This window comes from Simochromis diagramma, unplaced genomic scaffold (genome assembly GCF_900408965.1).
Source record: "Simochromis diagramma unplaced genomic scaffold, fSimDia1.1 OVJJ01000487.1, whole genome shotgun sequence".
NCBI classification, from domain to species: Eukaryota; Metazoa; Chordata; class Actinopteri; order Cichliformes; family Cichlidae; genus Simochromis; species Simochromis diagramma.
In genome coordinates, this window is record NW_024387305.1 from 1555897 (window position 1) to 1577687 (window position 21791).

General features: G+C 41.2%; 1 protein-coding gene across 9 annotated transcripts in view; it reads right to left on the reverse strand.

The window, feature by feature from the left end:
- Window positions 1-7527: 7527 nt before the first annotated feature.
- Window positions 7528-21791, reverse strand: part of add3a (adducin 3 (gamma) a) — a 98486-nt gene continuing 84222 nt past the window's right edge. For 6 of the 9 annotated variants that reach the window (XM_040004707.1, XM_040004702.1, XM_040004706.1 and 3 more), the window contains 11 exons: window positions 21425-21574; window positions 20825-20968; window positions 19813-19911; window positions 18114-18290; window positions 16111-16368; window positions 15773-15877; window positions 14900-14986; window positions 14102-14125; window positions 13232-13355; window positions 10668-10760; window positions 7528-8434 (listed from right to left, as the gene is read on the reverse strand). In XM_040004707.1, coding sequence (XP_039860641.1) covers window positions 8184-8434; window positions 10668-10760; window positions 13232-13355; window positions 14102-14125; window positions 14900-14986; window positions 15773-15877; window positions 16111-16368; window positions 18114-18290; window positions 19813-19911; window positions 20825-20968; window positions 21425-21574 — 1512 coding nt within the window. In that variant the 3' untranslated portion in view covers window positions 7528-8183. The remainder of the gene's footprint in view (window positions 8435-10667; window positions 10761-13231; window positions 13356-14101; window positions 14126-14899; window positions 14987-15772; window positions 15878-16110; window positions 16369-18113; window positions 18291-19812; window positions 19912-20824; window positions 20969-21424; window positions 21575-21791) is intronic. The other 3 variants (XM_040004710.1, XM_040004709.1, XM_040004711.1) reach the window with 3 other exon arrangements.

Consider the following 21791-nt stretch of genomic DNA (forward strand, 5'->3'; position numbering starts at 1 on the left):
CCCCACACTTTGGGAAGCTCTGGCTTAGGGTATAAATTTAATAATAAGTTTTGGGATGGCCTCTTTCTACTTACATGAACAGAAGGAGGAACTTCCAATTCCAGTCACTGACAAAACAGAAACTGTTTCATGAGATATTCTACTTGTTTCTTTGTTTCTTTCTTGTTCTTTCAAGTTCCTGAAAGCCATTACACAGTGTTTATTTCCAAAGCAAAACTGTTTGACACGCAAACCTCGTGTCTGGAAGGACAAGAGGTTTCAACATGAAACAGTTACTACACCCTTACAAACTGTGATTAGTGAGGCTTTACTGGCAAAGACCTAGTGTTAGAGGACTTTATAACACACTTGCAGTTAAGGTTAAATGGTCTGCATTTCATGTGAAGTTCTCAGCATTCTCGTGTGGCCTCCACAAGCAAAAAAAGAGGGGGGTGGGGGCTAGACTGGAATTGGGCCAGATTTACTTGAAGACTAGGATGGGGACGGCCGCACCTGCTGTTGTTATTGTACTGTTTTCAAGACCTCTCCTTGGAGGATGCATGCAAAGTATCACAAACGTGACAACATTTGTCTCACCTTCACTCAAGTAGAGTCATAATTATGGATATAAAACTATAACAATGACATTTAATGTGAGAGAACAGACTTCACCTGCTTACATACTAAAAAAGAACCAGATTTCATTATGTATCCTCCAAGAAGATGAGGAAGTATTCAGCAAGACCAACTAGTCATCTATGATAACTACAAGTAAATATAATGAAATCATTATACCGAAGAGTGAGAAATTGGTCTTTTCTTCTTACTGTGTTTCCAAATAACGTGTCATTTAATTCCAATTTGGGCCACCCTGCTAAAGACAGTCATTTAATGCACATATGGAGCATTCGTATTAAGAAAAAACTGCAAAATAAGAAATTGTGATTTTTTTTAATGGTTTGTCAGAAAGTTAAAATCGTCACGATTTGTTGCATACAAGAGGTATCTTGCATGAGAAAATCTAACACCAGTTTGCAAAAGCTGTGTGGCTCTGTGTGGGTGGGTGGTCCCAAGGGGTGTGCATTTGCACTCAGCCCTAACTGACCCCTTATGTTGTTTATCAGTCGCTAATTCATCCCAGTGGCATCTGGGTACTACTGCAGTCTGTCGTCACTGTGAAGCTTGGAGTGGTAGGGCGTCTAGCTAGGTATATTGTGGTGGGGTGGGTGCTTGTGTGTGCATGTGTGTTTGTCAGTGCATATGGGATGGGCTGTGCTCCCAAAAAAAGGCCTATCATGGTTACCACACTCCCCTAGCAGAGCATCCATCTGGACGCAAGTGGTCTCATTGTTTTGACACTCACAGCAGGATGCAGTCTGGAGAGGAGAGGAGAAGCCCTCTTCACCTCTTTAACAGTGTTGAACATGATGTAGCAGGATGGGTCTGTGTATAATGTATGAGTGTGTGCTGGTTTACAAACTTAAAAGGATAACTGATTATTTGAAATTGAATTAAAACATTTAATTATTGAAACTACAGCAGTGGGAAGTGAGGCAGAGGGAACGGGGCTCTTCTCATTCAGATTACAAACTAAAAAAAGAGCCTGGATCAGACTTGTTCAGTCCTTTTCCTTTGTTTGTTGCAGGGTGTTTATGTCTATGTTCCCCTGTCCTTTCCTGTTATTTGAGTAAGTTGTTGATAGGGCCTTTATTTGATTTATTAGAGGAGTCATATTTATAGATTGTTTTCATTTTGGCTTTAAACTCAGCCGTCTCAGTGGAAATTCCTTTAAGAAAAAATAAACCGTTAAACACCTCCTCTCCTCTGAGCTCACGCTGTGCCGGCGCAGAGTCTCCTAGAATAACGCATCATAGTCAATTTTCTACATCACTGTAATCAGTTTTGCCCCATTTTCTTAACAAACACCATTTATAATGTTGTGTTGAAAGAAAAGTCAATATTCAATGAAATTCAGAGAATATATTCTCCATTACAGGGAAAAGGCATACATGTTCTACTTATCGTCACGAGTTAAATTAGATGCATGACTATTTTTCTGGAAAAAATTTCAATGGTTTTATCACTCACACTGGTTTTCAGTAGAAGTAAAGAACAAACAATTACCTCACTCTGGAGCAACTAGATGGTGTCATCTTCACCACGAGACACACAAAAACACGCAGTGTCACGGGATCGCTCGTACAGATTTATTGTTCACAACAGGAACGTTGCCAGATAAAGTGCTGTATACTGGTTTCACATTCACTGACGCCAAGACAGGGTTACACTGGTTTTAAATGCTCTCTATGGAAGCCAGCAACATGTAAAATAGAAATGATAACAGACAGAAGACGTGAGATAAAAGAAATTACGGCTCATCTGGTTTCCCTCGTCTCATTCTCGTCATACACCAAACTCACTCCCGTACTGGTGTCTTTTGTCGGGTTTCTCTGGATGCAAAGATTCAGTTCACGATGAGTCTTAGTTTTGGAGTTAGCCTGCTTGGAATAACACAACAATTTTCATTCAAAGTTCTCCATCACTAAAATCACATTAAACTGATTTTCTTTTGAAACATTCAAACATTCGTTAAAGTGCCAAACTGAACGACCTGGCTCAAACATACAACTGTAAACCAGCACTGATCACAAGTGTATATTTTTTTTAAGTAATGTTTTCCCCAGAGAAGTTCACGTTGCTGATATAAACCCAGCAAAGTGCTGAAAAGCAGAATAGTTGTAGACATCATAATAAGCGAGGGGCAGCCCAGGGTGGACAATCTATAGCAGCTTAGCATCAAAATTATACACTTCCCCTCAATTTGGGGAAAACATCTGAGGTTGCAGGAAAGAAAATGTAAATAAGACATTAAAAAAAAAAAGCAGTAAGGACATTTTGGGGGTGAAGAGGAAAAAGTGCTGCCAAGTCTACATAAAGATGTGCAGACTCTAAAAAAATCTGTGAGAGACATCCTTTGGGGAAGTTAGCACACACTATTGTGATGCTAGTTTTGCATATTTTGGTTTGCATCTTGAAATATAAATGCAATCAAGGCACAGTGGCTGCTCATGTGCACACACCTTCAAATTGGTTTTGACAGTCCATGCCGTGCAGTGACTGATTAGCTCCGACGCGAGACGGGCTTTTTGCCGTGGTACGGTCCAGTTGGCCTTTAAGTGTCAGGAAAACTTTCAGACAGTAAAATGAGGTTTTGCAGACAAAACAAATCATCCTAAACAAAAGAAAAACTCATAAAGATACACACACTGGAAGTGATACAACACAGAACACGTTTTAAAGCTGTGGTTCCCAACCTTTTTAACTTCATGAAGAGGAACACATTTAAAGACGTTTAAGTCAGTTTATAGGATATAGGACAAGGGTGAGATTTTTGCAACAGCATCAGATGGGAATTAGTGTCTCTGAGTGGAACTGAACCAGCAACCTTTTACTTTGTTAGTCCAAACCACTACACTATGGAGATATATCCATGATGTCATATATTACTCCCAATCATAAGCCAGTGCCAAAAAATTTAGAGCAGCTCTGAACTGTTGTAGATAATATCTAAAGATGTGTATGACGACACACAAGTTACAAACAGCAGGATCAGACATTAAATCATTTTCTTTTTTTAAACATGCCAGTTCAAATCTAAAACTGCACAATTATTAGAATAGGGAAGGGAATTTGTTTGGAAACGTGCCCTGTGCCTCCCTCCCACACACACACTACTTGGGCAACTCTGTCACCTAAACTGAGCATGCCCAGAAGTGATAATGCAGCTGATACAAATTATCTCATGCTGCGTGATACATATGAAAGAAAAACTCTAGTAAATCTCCCAAACTGAGGTCACATGTAAAAAAAGGCTATAGCCTGTATATAAAGGATGGCTGTAGCCACATTACATCACCCACTCCTACACATCATGACCAATCTTACTGAGGGTCTGAGGGCTTGTTAATCACAGTGTAGGCCTTCACCAAATTAGACCCTATTTCATTGTTTATTTTATTCTAAAAGTAGTTTACAATATGAACACTATACTCTATTAAATAACAGACAATAAAAGGGGAGAGTTACTGAGATATTAAGTGAGAAGTCCACTTGCATCTTCTTCTATGCAAGTGGACTTCTTTCTGCAAGCACTCGCCCACTGCTGGCTATGAGTCAGAATCCAGGGTTAAAATGGCTTTATTATTCAGACTCAGAGTATACTACTACTACTACTACTGGATTTGTGTGGTAGGGTTGTGATTACTACAGTTTTTTACATTGAGAAGGGCTAGGGCTGCACTAAAGCCTCGACCAGTATTGACTTGAATTGTAGGTACTTCATTTTTTATTTCAAAGGGAAGGAGTGTTTGGAATAATAAAGCTATTTTAACTCTTTACCCCTTGAAAGCCTGCTAGGAGTAAGCCCTTCAAATCCTTTTCTGAACTAAGCAGTTTCTGGTGATTGGGTTTGCATCAGAAGTTAGTGAGGGTGGTCTCTGCCTTTGCTGCTACCTTTGGAAAAATCTGGAAACTGTTTTAATGGCAGACTAAAGACAACATTTTTATTCTAAAAGGTCAAAACTCATTAAGGCCACAGAGCGGGTCATCAAATATAGTCTTTATAGGGAAAAGCATTTGGACAGTGTGATGCATTTATAAGGATGCATAGTTATGGTTATTGACCAGTTTGAGGAAAATATTACAACAGTTCAAATAAAATGACTTGTCGTCACTCATGTGACTTACAGATCACCTCGCCCTTAGGTTGGGAACAACGGCCTTAAAAAGCCGCTGTAATAAGACTTCACGTGTGAAAATAATGACAAGGATTATTCATAGCACAACAATAACTTGTCACGGAAAGATTTCCTTATACACAAACCTTACAAAGTGCTGCTTTATATAGCCATGGGATCATGACTCAATGCATATGTTTACTCTCATCATGACTTCTGTCCTTCCAGAGTTCTTGGGTCTGTTGATGATTTTCACATTTAATCAGTGCCATATTTTTCAGTTTGAACTATAAACACACATACGTATACATTCATATTAATTCGCTCCTTGATTAAAGATAAAGGCACCAGAGTCCCCCCCACCCACCACCACCACCCCACCCATGCTCACTCAACAAAGCGTCCTGTATGTCAGCACAGGTCTTTCTCTTCCATGAGGCCGTTCTACAATACTGAAACCTCATAAAAATGCAGCATTAAGCTTATAAAACTACTCCGTTCATGGAAATGTTAAAGTAAAATGATTGTGTATGGATTATGTCAAACTAAAGCTGAAGAATGATATGGACTGTGAAGCACAAACATGAAAAAAAATGAGCATCGGGTTCTTAAAATACAGTTTTATTTGTGAATTTACACAGATTAGCAATACATCTAAAAGCAACTCCATTAGATAACCATTTATATAGGATTTTCACAGGTCACAAAGTAGCTTGGCTCATTCTGGCATGCCAAAGCAAAACTCGTTCTTTTTGTTTGTTTGCCTTTTTTTTGTTGTTTTTTTTTTTGTGTTGAACAGAAAAAAAAAAAAAAAAAGAAAAAAAAGAGGGTGAGACATTAGCAAAGCAAGGTGCAAACAGTCAAAAACAGATGAGAAAATAAAAAGGATGTGATGCAAATTCAGTTCATCTGGAAGCAATTTTGCTAAAAAAGAAAAAAGGGTTAATAAAAAAAAACACCACCTAATGCGTTCTGCAAACTTAAAAAAAAAAAAAAAAAAAAAAAAAAAAGCGTACTGCGATACAAATGGAGGATGAAAAAAAGATTTCCTGGAGGAGCGATGTATCAAAGAAAACCAAAAAACAACATCTGAGTGGTGAAAATATGGTGTGTTAGTATCAGGTTGTCCTTTTCCCCTGCTCCTGTCTACTACACACAGATAAGCACTTGCATTTCCTCTCTTTCTCCATCTTTCAATTGTGTGACCTCAGTTCTTCGCCTGGAGCCAAAAGCTATCGTTTAACACGGCTAAAGATGTGCCCCTAAACCCTCCCGCACTCCCTCCAAATCCAATACTTCACATTGCTAGCTGGGATATTGGTACATCTGGTTAAACTGCAGGGGGGAGGATATGCAGCAACCCATCACACTTTGGCTTAGCTGAGTTCAACTGTGGGTCATCCGCCAGTTACAACAGGATCGTGTTTAGAAGAGAAATTACAGGAGGGGAGGCTTTAGAAGCTGAAATAATGACCAGGGCCCGGAAAAGAATCATAAAAAAATAAAATGTCCTATGACCTCCTAATAATGTTCCAGTTCTTGGAGGAAATAAAACAGCAAATTAAGCAAGGAGGCGTAGCTACTGTGAGTGTAGCCACTGCAAAAATATAAAATAAAAGAATAAAGTTTTGGGGTGCCTGAGGGGTGTCGATGCAGTCACTGGGGTGATTTAACAGAGTTCTTATTAGGGTCTATGACGCCTGAGCAGGCAGATAAGAATTACAACCCTTGTCTTATTAAAATAATGGAGGAAAAAAATTACAATATGGCTTAAAACACACACACACACACACACACACACACACACACGCACGCACGCACGCACAAACACACCAAACAAAAAGACGTCACCGCTCTACTCTCCATGACCCATGCTTCCCATCGCAGCTGGGGACTGCGTTTAGCAGAAACGCTGCTTGAGCGCAGTAATATTTTCTCACGTGTGACACCAATGAAAGATTATTCTGTCCGTCTTCATTCAACTCACTTTCTGGGTCCTGACCGCTCCCCGACACCATGCCTCGCTTTCTACTTGCACGACTTTTACCAAATTACTTCACGATCCTCCTCACTGGTGAAACCACTTGCAACTAAAATGTGTTATATACCACAAAAAAGTGCTGCACCATGAAATAAAAAATATATAGCTAACGAGAAAAAAAATCTATAGCCAACATATCCAGTTTTCATATATCTGTGTTATATAGTAACTTTGTGTACTCTGAAGGTTAGAATATAATTTGAAGAAGAAAAAAAAAAAAAAAAAAAAAAAAAAAAAATCAGGCATCACTACAGAAGACAGCCAAATAAATTCAGTTGCTGCAAAAAAAAATAAGACAGGAAAAAAAGAGAAATCATGCATAACATCTGTATTCTCTGTAAAAGCTTAGAAATGAGTACAAAACAGTCAACTAATACCAAATTTGTGTTCAGTAAAAATGAGATGACAAACTAGAAATAGAGATGCTTGCTTAAGATGAGATTTGTTTTTTCCTCCCATTCTCCCATTAATTTGGCAAAAAAACCAACAAACACTGAGATGAAAAGGACAAGATGAAAAATAAATGCTACATAAATATTCTCTCTCAGATAACAGTTGTGATAGACTGTCAGCCTCACCGTCTCTACTCTTAAAACTCATCTGTAGTTCAACCACAACAAGCTGAAAAGAAGGTTTTTGTCAGAAGCCTGTGCCTACAGTAGCCTGAAGAGCGTGAGAGAGCCTCTCTCACAGTAAATAAATCAACACAAACCCTGTGGCTGTTTTCTTTTTCCCTCTGAGACCAGTTTTCCAGTGTGACTTGAAATTTTATGTGGTCTCGCTGTTCCGTATGCAGAGTCAGGTGACCGGGATATAAAAAAAAAAAAAAGAAAAAAAAAAGAAAAGAAGAAGGAGGTAAAAGGGCTGGAAGGTCTTAGAAGGGGAGGGGAAAAAAGCGTTTCTTTTAAACATGTGCAGTTTTACAACACTCGGGCTGCATTCCAATTATTTGAAGCAAGAAAAAAACAACGTGGTTTCACGTTCCATTTTTCAACCCGGGAATAATCACAGGAGTAGCCAAAAACTCGGGATCTAAACCGGCCTTCAATGACACTTCCAAGGAGCCCCGTTAAAGCCCTGCACAGGAGGTCAGGTGTGCAGACACCCCACTACCAGCCCTAGCCACCCCACATCTGTTGCAGTTTTAATCTCACTTGCCCGCCCCAAACCCCTAAGCTTTCTTGTCTTTTTGCAGAAGGAGAAAACTTCTCTTTTTTATTACAAACAGATTTTTGTTAATTCGTTTCCTCTGCCTTTTGCACATAAAACCTTTTGTTAAAAAAACAAATAAAATTAAAAACATAAAAGGACATTTAAAACAAAATAAAAACAGACATTATTAAACAGAAAACGGGGGTTTGCTTGCCCCTCATTCTTCTATGCAGATGATCTCCCCGTCTGCCTCGCCCCCTGCTGCCTGCTCGCTCTCAGGCCTCCGTCTTCTCTTTCTTTTTGTTTTTCTTCAGGAAGGATGGGGTGCGGAACTTCTTCTTCTTCTTGGTGTTGGGCGACTTGGAGGGCGAGCTCTCGGGGGACAGGGCCTCTTCGATTTTCTCCCCGGAGCGCACGGTGATCTCCACGCTCTCGACGCTGGTGGTCAGCTGGCTCACGCGCTTTGACAGCTCCTCGTCCACGTCCCCGTGGTCGTTTTTACCGTTCATCAGTCCTGTGTGGTTCTCTGCGGGAAGGGAAATTAGCCAGACACAAGTTAGAGGTGAAAACATCGGGCACAACATCTGCAAGATGTGATAAATTCTCCCACGACAAAGAAGAGCTCCCTGGATTTAAGTGTTCTTTGGAAGGGATACATGTAGAGTAAATCTATGAGCTGCAAGGCATTCTCTTTTCAAATAAAATATTCTTTGGCTTTTTACATCATGATCATGTTTAGCATTTTGGCATACAAGCTATTATCTGGTAGTTAAACAGAGTTCATTAAAACTGGCTCTTTTCTAGTCGTTTTCCACCAATAGGAATCTTCAGCTTGTGGATGTCCACCAAGAACAAACTCATAACTATTACTGGTGGAGCATCACTGAGGTGCATGTTCATGTTATCATATTGGAGGAATGACTGATTAAATCAATATATTTTCTCACACTGAATACGTCTCATCTCTTATTGTGTCTCATTGTGTCCTCTTGTGCCAAATGCGAGGCTCTGTTGTCGGATGTACTAATCACACAGTGTCCCCGTGCTCTACATATTTCGTAATATCCCTGCGTAAAAACCCCAGTGACCTGATAGCCCAGAGAGTCTGCCCTCCTTTCAACCCAACAAAATGGGAGCTTTGAACAGCACACTGCACACACTGCCTTAATCGGTGTTCACGTAACATGCCGGGAAGCGTCACATCTCCGTTCTCTGTGCTGCAAATGCAGGTTAAGCAATCCAGGGCGCTGGTTTCATATTACGCACCAAACGTGTCCTCTCAGGTTATTTTCATCATTGCATAAAAACCAGATGGTTGGACTAAAAGGCTTGCTGTACACCCCGGCTGACCTCATGGTGACAGTGTCAGAAAATATAGGTCCCCTGAGTGAACGCGCCGTTATTGGTTAATTGTTATTGTGTGGTTTTGCGTGTTTGCCCTGGAAGGAAGTGGACAGGAAGCCAATCCCATAGTGCCATTATTTACAACTTGTAGAGAGACCTCTATGATCCTGCCATTTCTTGGCGGCACACCAAATGGCTTCAAATGTCAATCTTGCGTGTTAACAGACGAAATACATTCAAAGGGCGGCAACAGGCAAGAAACCCAGTGATGTGAAACTTCCCATTACCAATCCCTCAGATCTGTGATGTTAACACCAAATGAACATTCACTCTTGATAAGTCTTTATAATGATGCGTGTAAGACTGCGACAAAACCTCAAGTTTAGATAAAAACACTGAATGAGCCAAGTAAGAAAATCAATACCGTCTTGTATCTTTCATTAGGAAGTGATGCAGAGCATGACGGCAAAGCTCTCAATTTATTGGCTGATCCATGTTCCTACTCTCATCTATGGCCACAAGCTGTAGGTAGTGACCAAACGAATATTTAACTGTTGGCAAAATGAGCCTTCTTTGAATGTCTGGGCTCTCTATTAGAGATAGGGGTGAGCAGCTCAGAGGAGAGATGCTGCTCCTCTACATCAAAAGGAAAGGCGACTCAGGCATCTGATCAGGACGCCTTCTAGGCAAGGTGTTTCAGGCATGTTCAACAAGGAGGAGACCTCTGGGCAGGACATGGTAGACAGCTTCCCCCCCCCCCAAGACTGTCTGGTGAGAGGGGGGTCTGGGCATCACTACTCACACCGTAGCAGACCCAGATAACTAGCAGAAAATGGAAGTATGAGTTTTCATCAGGAGGGAGTTCGTTTATCTTAGCAATAAAATGAGAGAAAAGTGCTGGGCTGATATAACCACAAATTGATGCCATTTCTTGAAGCAGCTACTCTCTGGCAACAAATTGCAAAATCACAGAAATCCCTGAATGCTTTATAAGTTTACAAGACTTCACGTCTTTAAAAATTGCATCTCCCATTGCTCTAAAAAACAAACAAACAAACAAACCTTTGGACCCTCAATGGCAAAATAATAAGTGTATAAAATATGAATTCATACCTTTGAGGCAACGCTACATTTTCATAACCCAATATAAATTTGTATTGTCCAAAAAAAGCCAGAGAGGTATTAAATGTAGTGAAACTGTTGCAGTTTCATTGAATTAGATGACCACGTTTTAACATGAAAGACTAGTTAGTACAGCATGAGCTAGTTCAGGCACTGTATAATAAGCATTTAGTCTATTGCAGTTAAATTTACGCTCTCATGCTCGTCCACAAACACACGTCTGACATTAAAGTCAAAAAGCAAGACAGTGAAGCTCATTCTGAAAAACAATTCAGTCTGTGAGTGAGTGATACCTTCTTTAGCTGAAGTGCTTTGCGGGGACTGGGTGACAGACAGAGACTGAGAGAGAGTGGAGCCATCGTCAGAGGTTAGCTCGTGCTCGCCATCTGCAGGGAGGGTGGGGACGGGGCCAGGGGGGGGGGGGGGGGTGTGAGGGTTGGATGAGAGGATTGTGGCAGGGTGTAGGGGGTGGAAGTAGAGGGAAGACAGCAGGGGTGAGTGGGATGAGAGGTTGGAGGGAATTGGGATGAAGGGTCCGGAGGGAGTGGGGTGGGGAGGTTGACAGATTAGTGGTAACACACACATGTTAGAATCAGGCCATGCACAGCTGTTTTCCAACAAAATTTACAAAATCCTTGTCTGCTGATCACCCAGAGTGCCATCAATCCACCCGCCCCCGGGCGTGGGTGGCTGAGCACACACTGTAACATTTTGCTAAACCTTAACACAGACAACGCTCTTGATGGCGACTTGTGGTCCACTGCTAGCTAGACCACCAAAGTTTAAACTTTCTTTATGAGATGTATCATTTACATAGACTGAAGTATTTGTATTGTGAGACATTTAAATACAGAAAAATGAAGTTTAGGGCAAGAAAGAAAAGAAATCTCAGTCACTCTTATATAGAATAAGGAGATTATGAGAAAAGTTTATATTCTTCTGTAAAATAGATAAAGAAACAAGCATAACGAGTCCCCTTTGAACTATAGATTCTTAAACAATTCTATCCAACCATAAGGAGCACATAGTGTTGCCACGCAGCTTAGCTACAGTAGCTTAATTTCATTTTAAACACCAATTAGTCTGAATGAAAGACGTTCCCTGATCACTTTAACACATTCATTAGTACGTTCGGGCTTACACATCGAGCTGGCAGTCGTCACAATCATTCACAACTCCTACAAGCACAGCGTATAGGACGTGTTTGCATAACAGCCTGATCTGTGCAGTGATAGTACTCGGTGTTCTGTATATACACAGATAAAAATGCGTGCGAGCCTCAGATGAGATGATCTCAGTGTGTGTAGTCATTTGCATGAGCTTTGTCACCTCATGTGAAACATATAGCACATAATACGCATCTGTACATGCGTTCATACATATCTATGTCGCATATAGCTCAGTTTGATCAGTTCTCTTATATAATGCGCATTATAATCAATCTGTTTTTTTAAAAATGATCAATATATACAATCTGCATGTCACAACTAATCCCAGGCTAAGCCTATAAACGTGTGTGTGTGTGTCCGGGCCGAGCATGTATCAGGCCTTTCCAGACGGTCTCCAGCTTGTCTCCAGATTGGTCACCGGGGATTCATGGGGCTATGGGGGCAAAAGTGTCATAGCAACGGGCTCTGATCATGTGGCGGGTGTGAAGACCTGCTGTCTGTTCGCTCTGCCATCTTAGTCACACTGGCCCCTTACACACATACAGTCGCACCATGTTTCATATGCACAGAAGAACATTTGCAGCCATCCATACACATGGCCTTACCCAAATATACACAACACACAAATACACATTCACTGCGCTCCAGTGTGACAGAAGGCCCCCCAGATATTGATTCGCTATTGATTTTTCCTCTGCCTCTCTGAAAGATAATAGGACAGAAGGCTAATATGATTAGCCTTGACTTGTGTGTGTATTTGTGTGTGTGTTGACAAGGTTAACACAGTTTAAAGCAGCCATAGACCTTGCATATAGATATAGACGTATAGGTATATAGATGTGCGTCTGTGCACGCGTTGACCGAGATCATTTAAATCTTTTGTTACCACCAGACTGCTGAGAGGGCACAAAGGAAAGTTGAGCTGTTTACTAATCAGTCTCCAAGGGGACGGCTTTGTAATTGCAGAACCAATTTTAAGAAATCCTGATTAGTTTTAAGCTCAAGTTGAAATCTGCTCCAGCTGTTTATTTTAAGGACTTTTGAATATCTGGCTCTTAGTGTCTTATTTTTTTCCACAGTTTAAAGTCTTTTAAAACGTGCAAAAAAAACCCTTTAATGACTCAAACACCAACAGTAGTTTTAGATGCCGATGAGCTTTTAATCCAGGGGCAACACAAACCGATTTCACTCAGCTCTCAAGAGATACAAGCGGAACCGGATAAATTCATATTCAAGATTTCTTGAGGTCTTAGTTTTTCCTTCAGGGTTATTAAAGATGATTGCGATGGTTAATAGACCAGCATTTAAAAAAAAAAAAAAAGAAGATTTACTTTAAATAAATGTATCAAAACCATGATATAAGTGATAAATTAAAAGAAAAGGACCAGTTTCCTGCACCGGAGTAAACTGACGCCAGCACCCAGCTAAGCAGATGACAATTCCTCTTGCTGGCTCAAACTAATCTCCCGATGTGTGCGCTCAAATTGTATCTTGCATATTGATTATTGATCCAATTTGTTTCAAGCCCCGGCTCAATATTTTGTTGTTTAATGAACCTTCACCGATTGGTAAGGTCGTCTGCAGCTGGCAGCAGGAAAGAAAACTCTGGGTTCGAGTTCATCTCGCCATGTGTGCGTGAGCTTTGATGGTTGTTAACAGAAGTGTATTCGTGAGCGTATGTGCCGTACCGCTGAGGCCCAGTTGCCTTCTCTCCACGTTCTTGCGATACTCTTCCAGCGCCTTCTCTGACAACTCACTGAAAGGGTTGGGAGGCAGGGGAGCCATCTGCTCTTCCTCTGTGGGCACGTATGGCTGGGGAGGAGACAGGCAGAGGGGTGAGGATGGGACACACGTACACAGAGAGAAATAATCAGGAGGCACTAGCACACACTCTGAAATTTAAAAAACAAACCATGTACTAACACACAAGCACACACCAAAGGTACACATACCAAAAAAAAAAAACCATGCGCGCGCGCGCACACACACACACACACACACACACACACACACACACACACACACACAGAGAAAACAACACGGTCTCTTTAGTCACGACTGCACTGACCGACTTAAAAGAAAAATACGTTTTTTAAAAATGGCACAAACACCCACTGTGTCTGAGGATGACAATCATTCATTAGAGGATGACTAAGGCAGCTCGTGTAAAGATAAAACCACATCACAGAGTCCACATCTAATCAACTCCACGCAAGATGTGTTTATTACTCACACTCGTGCACACACACACACACAGAACGCACTTGAGCTTAAATCTCTGCTAAGCTTTCTGACTAAAAATGTCAGAAAGAGACTCGTGCTCCAACAAATCATCACACTTCAACAACTCTCACGAATAAGTGCAGTTTCGTTTAAAGCAAACAAGTAACACATTGAAAACAGTTGTCAATTTTAAAGCAAAACTCTACTACAACACATGCAGTGGTTTTTGATCAGAACGAGTGATGAAGTGTTAAAAATCATAAAACGAACAAAAAAAAAAAAAATGTAGAAAACTAAAAACAACCACAGACAGGAAAACGTACGTTGGTATTTACCAGAACGTTTATCTGCACCAGATCCTTCAAGACAAAACATTAAACCACGAAACCATCAGCACCACAACTTCTAGTTGAGACATTTTTACTTCACTTGTTCCATTAATTTATACATTCAATTCTATCCTTGCTAGTAAAGTGCAACTGTCAAGAGCTTCATTTCATCTGTTATAAATGTGTTTACTTGTCTCCCCCTAGTGTTCAAGAGATGTCATTAAAGTGGCTTAAACTGGCAGTCTGAACAATTTTGGATAAAGTTTTTTTTTTTTTTTTTTTTTTTAATAGTTTTGGAGAGTCCTCCTCCTCTAATGTTCTCACTAAGTCATTAAGATCAGGAAACTCCTGTAATATGCAGAAAAGCTCTACCATATCACAAAAAAGCAAATCTCTAATCAGCCAGAACAACTGAGCCCACCTTTAAGTTTCTCCTTAAAGTTAGATAAAGATGTCCTGCAAACCTCAACTGTTTTTATAGCATTATCAACACCAGCTATTCTGGATTTTCTTCAAATATCTGTAAGGACTTTCTGTTAATTGAAGAATATCCTGCAAAAACTGTTTGTCATGTACCCCGGTGTGCCCTTTAAGAGGAATTAAAAGTATTTATTGTTAAGTCACAGCATCTAACTGCTTAAACTTTATGCATTTTTTGTGAAAACCTGTCTTGTTAAAACAGATATTAGATGTTACACATCTACAGTTTACCATCAGATACTTTCTTCTTTGAAGATCTGCTCTGTAAAAACGACGGTTTCCACAGAACACGAGGTTTAGAGGCGAGAAAGAGGAAATTCTCACCTTTCGCGGTTCATCGACAGGGATGCCTGCGAGGTGCTGAGACCGCGGCCCTGATGACATCACATCAAGCCGGTTCTGCTCTCTGATCTGTAACGGGACGAAACACACGGTGACTTACTCTAATAACCCAAACAAGTGAACACAAACATTCTGTCAGGAATCAGGACAACATGCCTGATACAGTCAGATGTTTCAGTGCCTAGATTTGTACTGATTTTGTAAGATGCTCTAAAACCAGTGCAGTGACAGTTCAAATGTAGCCGTCTTCTCAAGCACTGACTACAAATTATACAGTAGCATGATTACATGGGGACCAGACTATACACATAAAAGTATGGTAGAAAGAGACACTCTTGACAACAACTGTACAGTAGGCGACTCTTTAAAATTACTTTTTATAACTAATCTACTTTGATACTATAAATGTTAAATTTAGGGGACTGGCTGCTGTAAATCCTCACCTCTGTTAATCTGAATGATTGATTTTGACTGTTTTCTGCTTTGTTTGGTGATTTCTAGATAATCTTTATTGAAACATTATTACCTTTATAGTAAAAATAATACTATTACTATTTAGCATGGCTCTAGTTAGCTATCCCCTGGTGTAGATATGCTCATATTTGGCTTTCAGAATAGTAAAACAAAAAAACCTGATACTTCAAAGTAGCATTGTGGCTGTTATGCCCTCCTTAAACATATGAGGCTATGATAGAGATTTATTTAATCCTTAATTAAGTGTTAATATCCTCACATTTTTAAACAGAACCCAGCACAAAATAGTAAAGTGTATCCTACAATTTCTGTCACTCCATCTTTAGATTTTCGTCACGTTGATAGCATCAAGCGTCTGCTAAAAATGGTAGTTTTACTTACTTTGTTCCTCTTCGCCAGCACTTCAGTGGGATCTGTGTTGAGAGGGACAAACTGATTGGGATCCTCGATACGAATTGGGGTTCCTGGGTCATCTGCCTTCATCCACTGTTAACAGAAGACCGGTGAAAACTTTGTTTCAAAAAAATATAATAATAATATTAATAATATTAAAAATAATGATGATGATGCAGCTGAACCCCTGTAGTTCACAATTTAGCCACTAGATGGTGATCTAGTACCATTTGTTCTTAGCACTGGGATGCAAGTCCAGCCAAAACACAGCAGTCCACAGTAACTGTGGGTATGTACACGCTAACTTTCCCAGCCACACTGCTCACCGTGGTTGTCCGGCTGTTGTAGCGCTCCTCTCCACCTTCTACGCTGACCTTGGTGTAGCTGTTGGGTGAATTGAGCCAGCGTGTCTTCTCCCTCTGCTGCCGCTGCTGGAGAAACTTGAAGGGCAGCCGTGTTGCACCACTATCCGCGTCCTCTTCGAACATGAACGCTGTAACCGTGGCGGGGATCTCGACGTCGCTCTTGTGCCTCGGCTTCTCCCGGATGATGGGGTGCCGGTATGCATAGCCTGTCCTGTAGCCCTAAAAGGCATCGCAGAGGATCACATGTAGGGTTTGCTTTCTTTTATCTGGTTTGTGCTGATCCATACATTTACATAGGCCTTGTCATATGTCACAGTAGTCTCCCCACATCATCCATGACTACTGCTCCAGAATAAGTTTTGTATCATGACATTGATTTCACAGCTGACATTATAAATAATAAACATTCAATCGGTTTCGTTTTTAGTACATGAACGACAGAAATGAGCATTGATTCCTGTAATGCTGGTTGGCCTGCCAGTTTCATAGTTAGTCACATGGAAAAGAAAGACTGTGCTTTGATTGCAGGCTTTCTGGCAACACAGAGGACAGCGTTAGATAGTCATTTCCTGTCTGACCCCCTTTTTCTCTCACCCTTTTCCCTCCATCCCCTTCCTTTCCTCTCTCTCTCTCCACTTTATTCCCAACGATCTTTTTCTCTCACATTCCCATCGCCCGTCCCTCAGTGCACTCTTTTAGTCCAGCTGGTTTTCAGACAGTTTTCTACACCAGGCTTGACAGCGAGGTTCCGTTCTTTTGTCTTTCCCCCTTTCCTTTTCATCCCAGCCCCCACATCTCAGTCGATACTGACATTTCAACCTAACTGAGCTGGCGTGATCTCCTCCTGCAAAATTCTGCTTTATATTCAGACATTTCTAAATATTCACAGCTGGCAGCTTGCCGAGACACAGTATAACTACTCGATTTTTCTCCCACTTTCTCCCTTTTTGTTACAAATGTGCCTTGGTCCTGTCCTGAATCCAAGAATTTATCTGACACAAATGCCGTTTATGAAGTGTGTAAAGGGGGAGAGTAGGGAAAGGAAGGGAGACAAAGATGAACTATTCAAAGTTGCAACAGTCTGGGAGGCAGTGATTCATTGAGAAAGCAGAGGGGGGAAAAGAGGAGAGAAAGGTGGGAGGGAAGCATGGAGAAAGGTGAAAAGTGTCGGGTGAAGCAGGCGAGCGAAGCACACGCGGATAGAGATGCAAGGAGGACAAAAGGCATGAGAATCTGAGACAAGGAAGAACATTCAGCAAATCTCCAGGGACTGAACCACTCCAGATTTTTAAAGTTATCACTGTACTAACAAAACGCTCCCTCCATTTCCTTTAAGTTTCATTTGCTGTTCTTTCCAAAGATGAGCTTTGGAATCAGCACTGCTTCTTTGCATTGCACGTTAAAAGTTTACTGTAGGTGGCGCCCTTTTCCAGTTTTGTTCACCCACACTAGCCACCACTGCTAGTAGCTGAATAGTTCTCCATCATTAGTGCAACAGAAATAAGACTGAAACAAACAGAAAGGTGAACTAAAACGAACCTCGGACCAAATGTGTGCCATAGTGGTTAAACACCAGATGTGAGACTTTTATGAAATCCATATAGGCCTGTTATTATCGTTTTATAAATCAGTAACTGAGTGCTTTCACACTGGATACCCTTGGATACCAGGGATTTGTGTCTACTCCTGGTTTTGAAGCAGGGATCTTACTCATGTTAAGTGAAACCAAGATGGGTTACTTTGCTAAAACAAATGATTACACTCCTGATTTCACAAAGCCACAACAAGTAAAGATTAAAATGATTTATTTTATGATTATTATGCATTTTTTGTTTCATATATATCTTTTTTATAACTATGCAAGTGTTTATTTAGGTCTTTTTTGTGTCTTTTTCGGGGGGGTTTGTGTGGTAAACTGACAAAACTTTCACTTTTGATGTTTAGGTTTTTCTTTATACACTTACCAGATTATCCAGCATCCTCATCAGAGACTCAAACTCCAGCTCACCGATTTTCCACTTGTATTGCCCAGCCATGTTGATAGCACCCGCCGAGGCGACGGCGAACACTCGTGATTTGTACTTCTCCTGGTCCAGCACTATAAGGTTGTCCACACCTCCAGCACAAGAAATGGCATTAACCTGAGGACAGAGGGAGACAGACGTGAGCTTCTACTGGTGGCTGGTGGCTTACGCAACACAAAAATAAACAACACCCCCCTCCTTCTCATAATACATGTGCGGCATTAGATCATCTATCTAAAAGGAGCATAAGCAGGAACAAATTTCCTGACCATTTCCCCTGCAGACTAAAAGTGTCATTTAGCAAAACCAAAATGAGAGACCCCTCCGGCTACCACGGCATTGAATTTACAGTAGATGACATGCAAACATGCCCGAGGGGATTTATTTCGAGAAATTAAGCTGGGCTGGGCTTTGCGGGATGGATTAATGTTTTCTTTTGCTTGACCAGGGAGAGTCAATCAGGAGATTTGGTTTGCTGTTACAGTGGAGCGGGGGGGCACAGCCGTTCATCTCTAAAATCCACCATATTTACCAATGAACAGGAAGACACGCAAGAACAAAAAGCAAGACAACAAAAATCCAACACAGCTGTATTTTCACTTATTGCTACAACTGCCCCTTCAAAATGGAAACAGCTGCACAGCAGTCAGCTGCACCAACCAAACTACCACCGAGGAAAGTGGGCAGTGTTTATCAGCTTGTTACAGTTTGATATTCTGGGTAATTCACGTGGATGTTATTTTGACATGCAGCATCCACCTAATCGATGCTGCAAACCAAGCACACACCCCAAAGTCAATGACACCCACTAATAACCTCCACCAGCAGTGCACTACAACACACACCAGTAAAAGATCCACCATCCTGCAGCCCACAGGACCCAAATATCCACTGCTGGACACCAAAGGTCACTTAAAGAGGACGTCTGGCAATATGTTAACAGGTGCACAACAAACAGATCCAAACCCTTATAAATACACGGCAGTGAGAAGTGTCTGAATGACCACTGAGATTTAAAAAAAATATTATTTTTTATGTTCCATTTCAAATACTGCTGCAGCTAAATTGAGCTAATCCACAATCCCTGACAAACGCGCCACCGCTCTCCGGGCTTATCGCCATCTTATCGGAAAAGATTACACAGACCGACACATTAGATGAAATATGAATATACACTTAAGATAACCTCAAAATGAACATGCAGTCAATAAACATTCATTCATGCTGCCCAATTCTCACCCCTTGAAATCTTATGTATCACCTTCTGTTCAGCTTTACTAATTAAAAACAAAACACGGAGAACACCATCCTTCTCTTAATGCTGCTTTGGACCAGCGTCAACAATAACACATCAGATTGTTACTCCCTTCATCAGACTCCTAATAGCCTTATTATAAAGCTGTGTTTGGCCAACATTTTCCACATGGGGAGAGATTATGAGTTAGAGTGTTCTTAAAATAGAGAGGGAGAAATGTGAAAGCAGCTGTGGAGATTAGATTTAGCAGGAAAGCTACCGCCCTCCTGGACTAATGCGTGTGTTTGGAAGCCGAAGAGAGAGAGTGTGAGTGTGAGCGTGTGTGTGTGTGTGTCGGGCAGGAATGTACTGGGTACCAGCAGCACTTGGCTCTGCAATGTGTACCTGGATTTCACAGGCATACTGAGCGCTGTAGATGTAGTGAAAGGCCTCTTCGATGGTCTCCCCGAGAGCAACCACGCCGTGATTCCTCAGCACCAAAACCTGGAACACGCGCACACAGAAAAAGTCATTGTAAGCATCAGAAGAGTCCGATCACAGAGAGGCACTACAGGTCCATTTCTCTAACTTGTATTAAATGAGACCGTTAGATGGTGTTTGTTTTACTTATTCAGCAAGTAACCAAGTCAATGGAAGTACTGATGGAGAATGTGCGTGCTCATGCTGATTTGTATCCAGAAGCTCTGTTTTCTCTAGTTCTTAAAAAATGTTGGCCCAGGGGACAGAAGAGCTTCAAGAGTTTGAAGGTTGAAATCATTTTGATTTTATGTATCAACAAGGGCTTGGCCACTGGGCGATGACATCAGAACCTGGCAACAGACAAGCAGCGGAAACTCCCTTGAATTCCCAGAATGTTTTCCAGTTTAAATTCTATCAACCGGTGATTTTTCTTTTCTTCTTTTTTTTCTTTTTTTTTTTAAAGACTCCAGAAAGCAAGACATACACATGGAAGGCAAATAGAAAACCCAAAATAAGGGTGCCTGACTGCCCTACTATTGCTCCTTGTTCGAAATAAACACCCTGATATTTCAATCGTTTTCCTGTCTTAGGTTAAAGGGATGAGATCTAAAACAGGCTTGATTATTTTGAACTACCCCAACATATGGGCCTAAATTGCTCCAAGCCTCTAAAAGTTTTGGTCTGTTGTCTGAAAGACTGCAGAAACGCGACTCAAAGACACATTTTGGCTCTTTTTTTTTATCAGCAAACCTCTGGGACAAACACACTCCAGTCTGAAGCTAGAGATACTGGTAGAAAGCTTTTTAATACATCTGCACAAAAGCTAAGTTTATTGTTTGCACTTTATATTTACCGTGTGGATTCTTCAAATCGCAAACCAATTATGCAAAAGTGATGGAAGATGTTGCACAATGTTTAGTCTCCTCGCTTCGCCTACCTTTGTTGTTGGCCCCAGGGCCTTCTGTAGCTCTATGCGCTCATCCTGCTCATCCAGACTGCCCTGGTAGTTGTAGTAGGCAATATCACCTAAGATCAGCGCCTCTTGGGAAATGGGCAGGATACCACACTTCATAGATGACACCTGAAGCAGGAGAAAGGTGAGAAGGAGACAGCAGAGACATGCCAGCAATGAGAAACGTTGACAGGTGGATTACAGCTGTATAGCTGCATTATTCTTTAACGTTCGGCAGCAGATGTTTCTCGTTGGTGCTCCTGTGGGAAGAAAGCTTGGAAACTCTGGCGCTCTCTGATGACTGCGGTGATGAGCCTCTTTGTTGTTGCAAAACTTTCATTTCTGCGCTGTCGAGTCGTTTAAAGATATTCCCTTTTGGTCGAGGTGTCAAGGTAATTTTACGGGATATCACTTCACTATTCAAATTCATCCAGCCTGAAATACCTCTTCTCAAATTGAAATCGCACCCCTCTTAAAAAAAAAAAAAAAAAAAAAAAAAGCATCAAGCACCAATCTGCAGGGAAAATCATCACAGAGAGGTTTGCAAGGTTGGGTATAATATAACGTGTGGTAATGTGAACTTACAGCTGCTGTGGCAGGAGTGTGCACGTGTATGATGCAGCGGATGTCTGGACGCATGGAGTAGATGGCAGCATGGGGGCTGAAACCTGCGGGGTCGATCCTCAGGTTGGTGGAGCCCTGGTCGATCACATCCCCGATGATGTTGACTTTCACCTGGGGAGGCAAGGATAGGGTGCTTTGAGGATATCTGCTTTGAGTGGTTAAAAACACTTTAACTCAAGCAATAAGCGGCACGAGTACGGCAGGGCTTTAGAGGCCACAGAGAGACGATGTACTGTAAACCATTACAACATCAGTGAAATCAAATATGCCGATACAAAACTAGCTCACAAGCAGGTTATAACCCTGCAGCGTTAACCAAGCAGGCCTA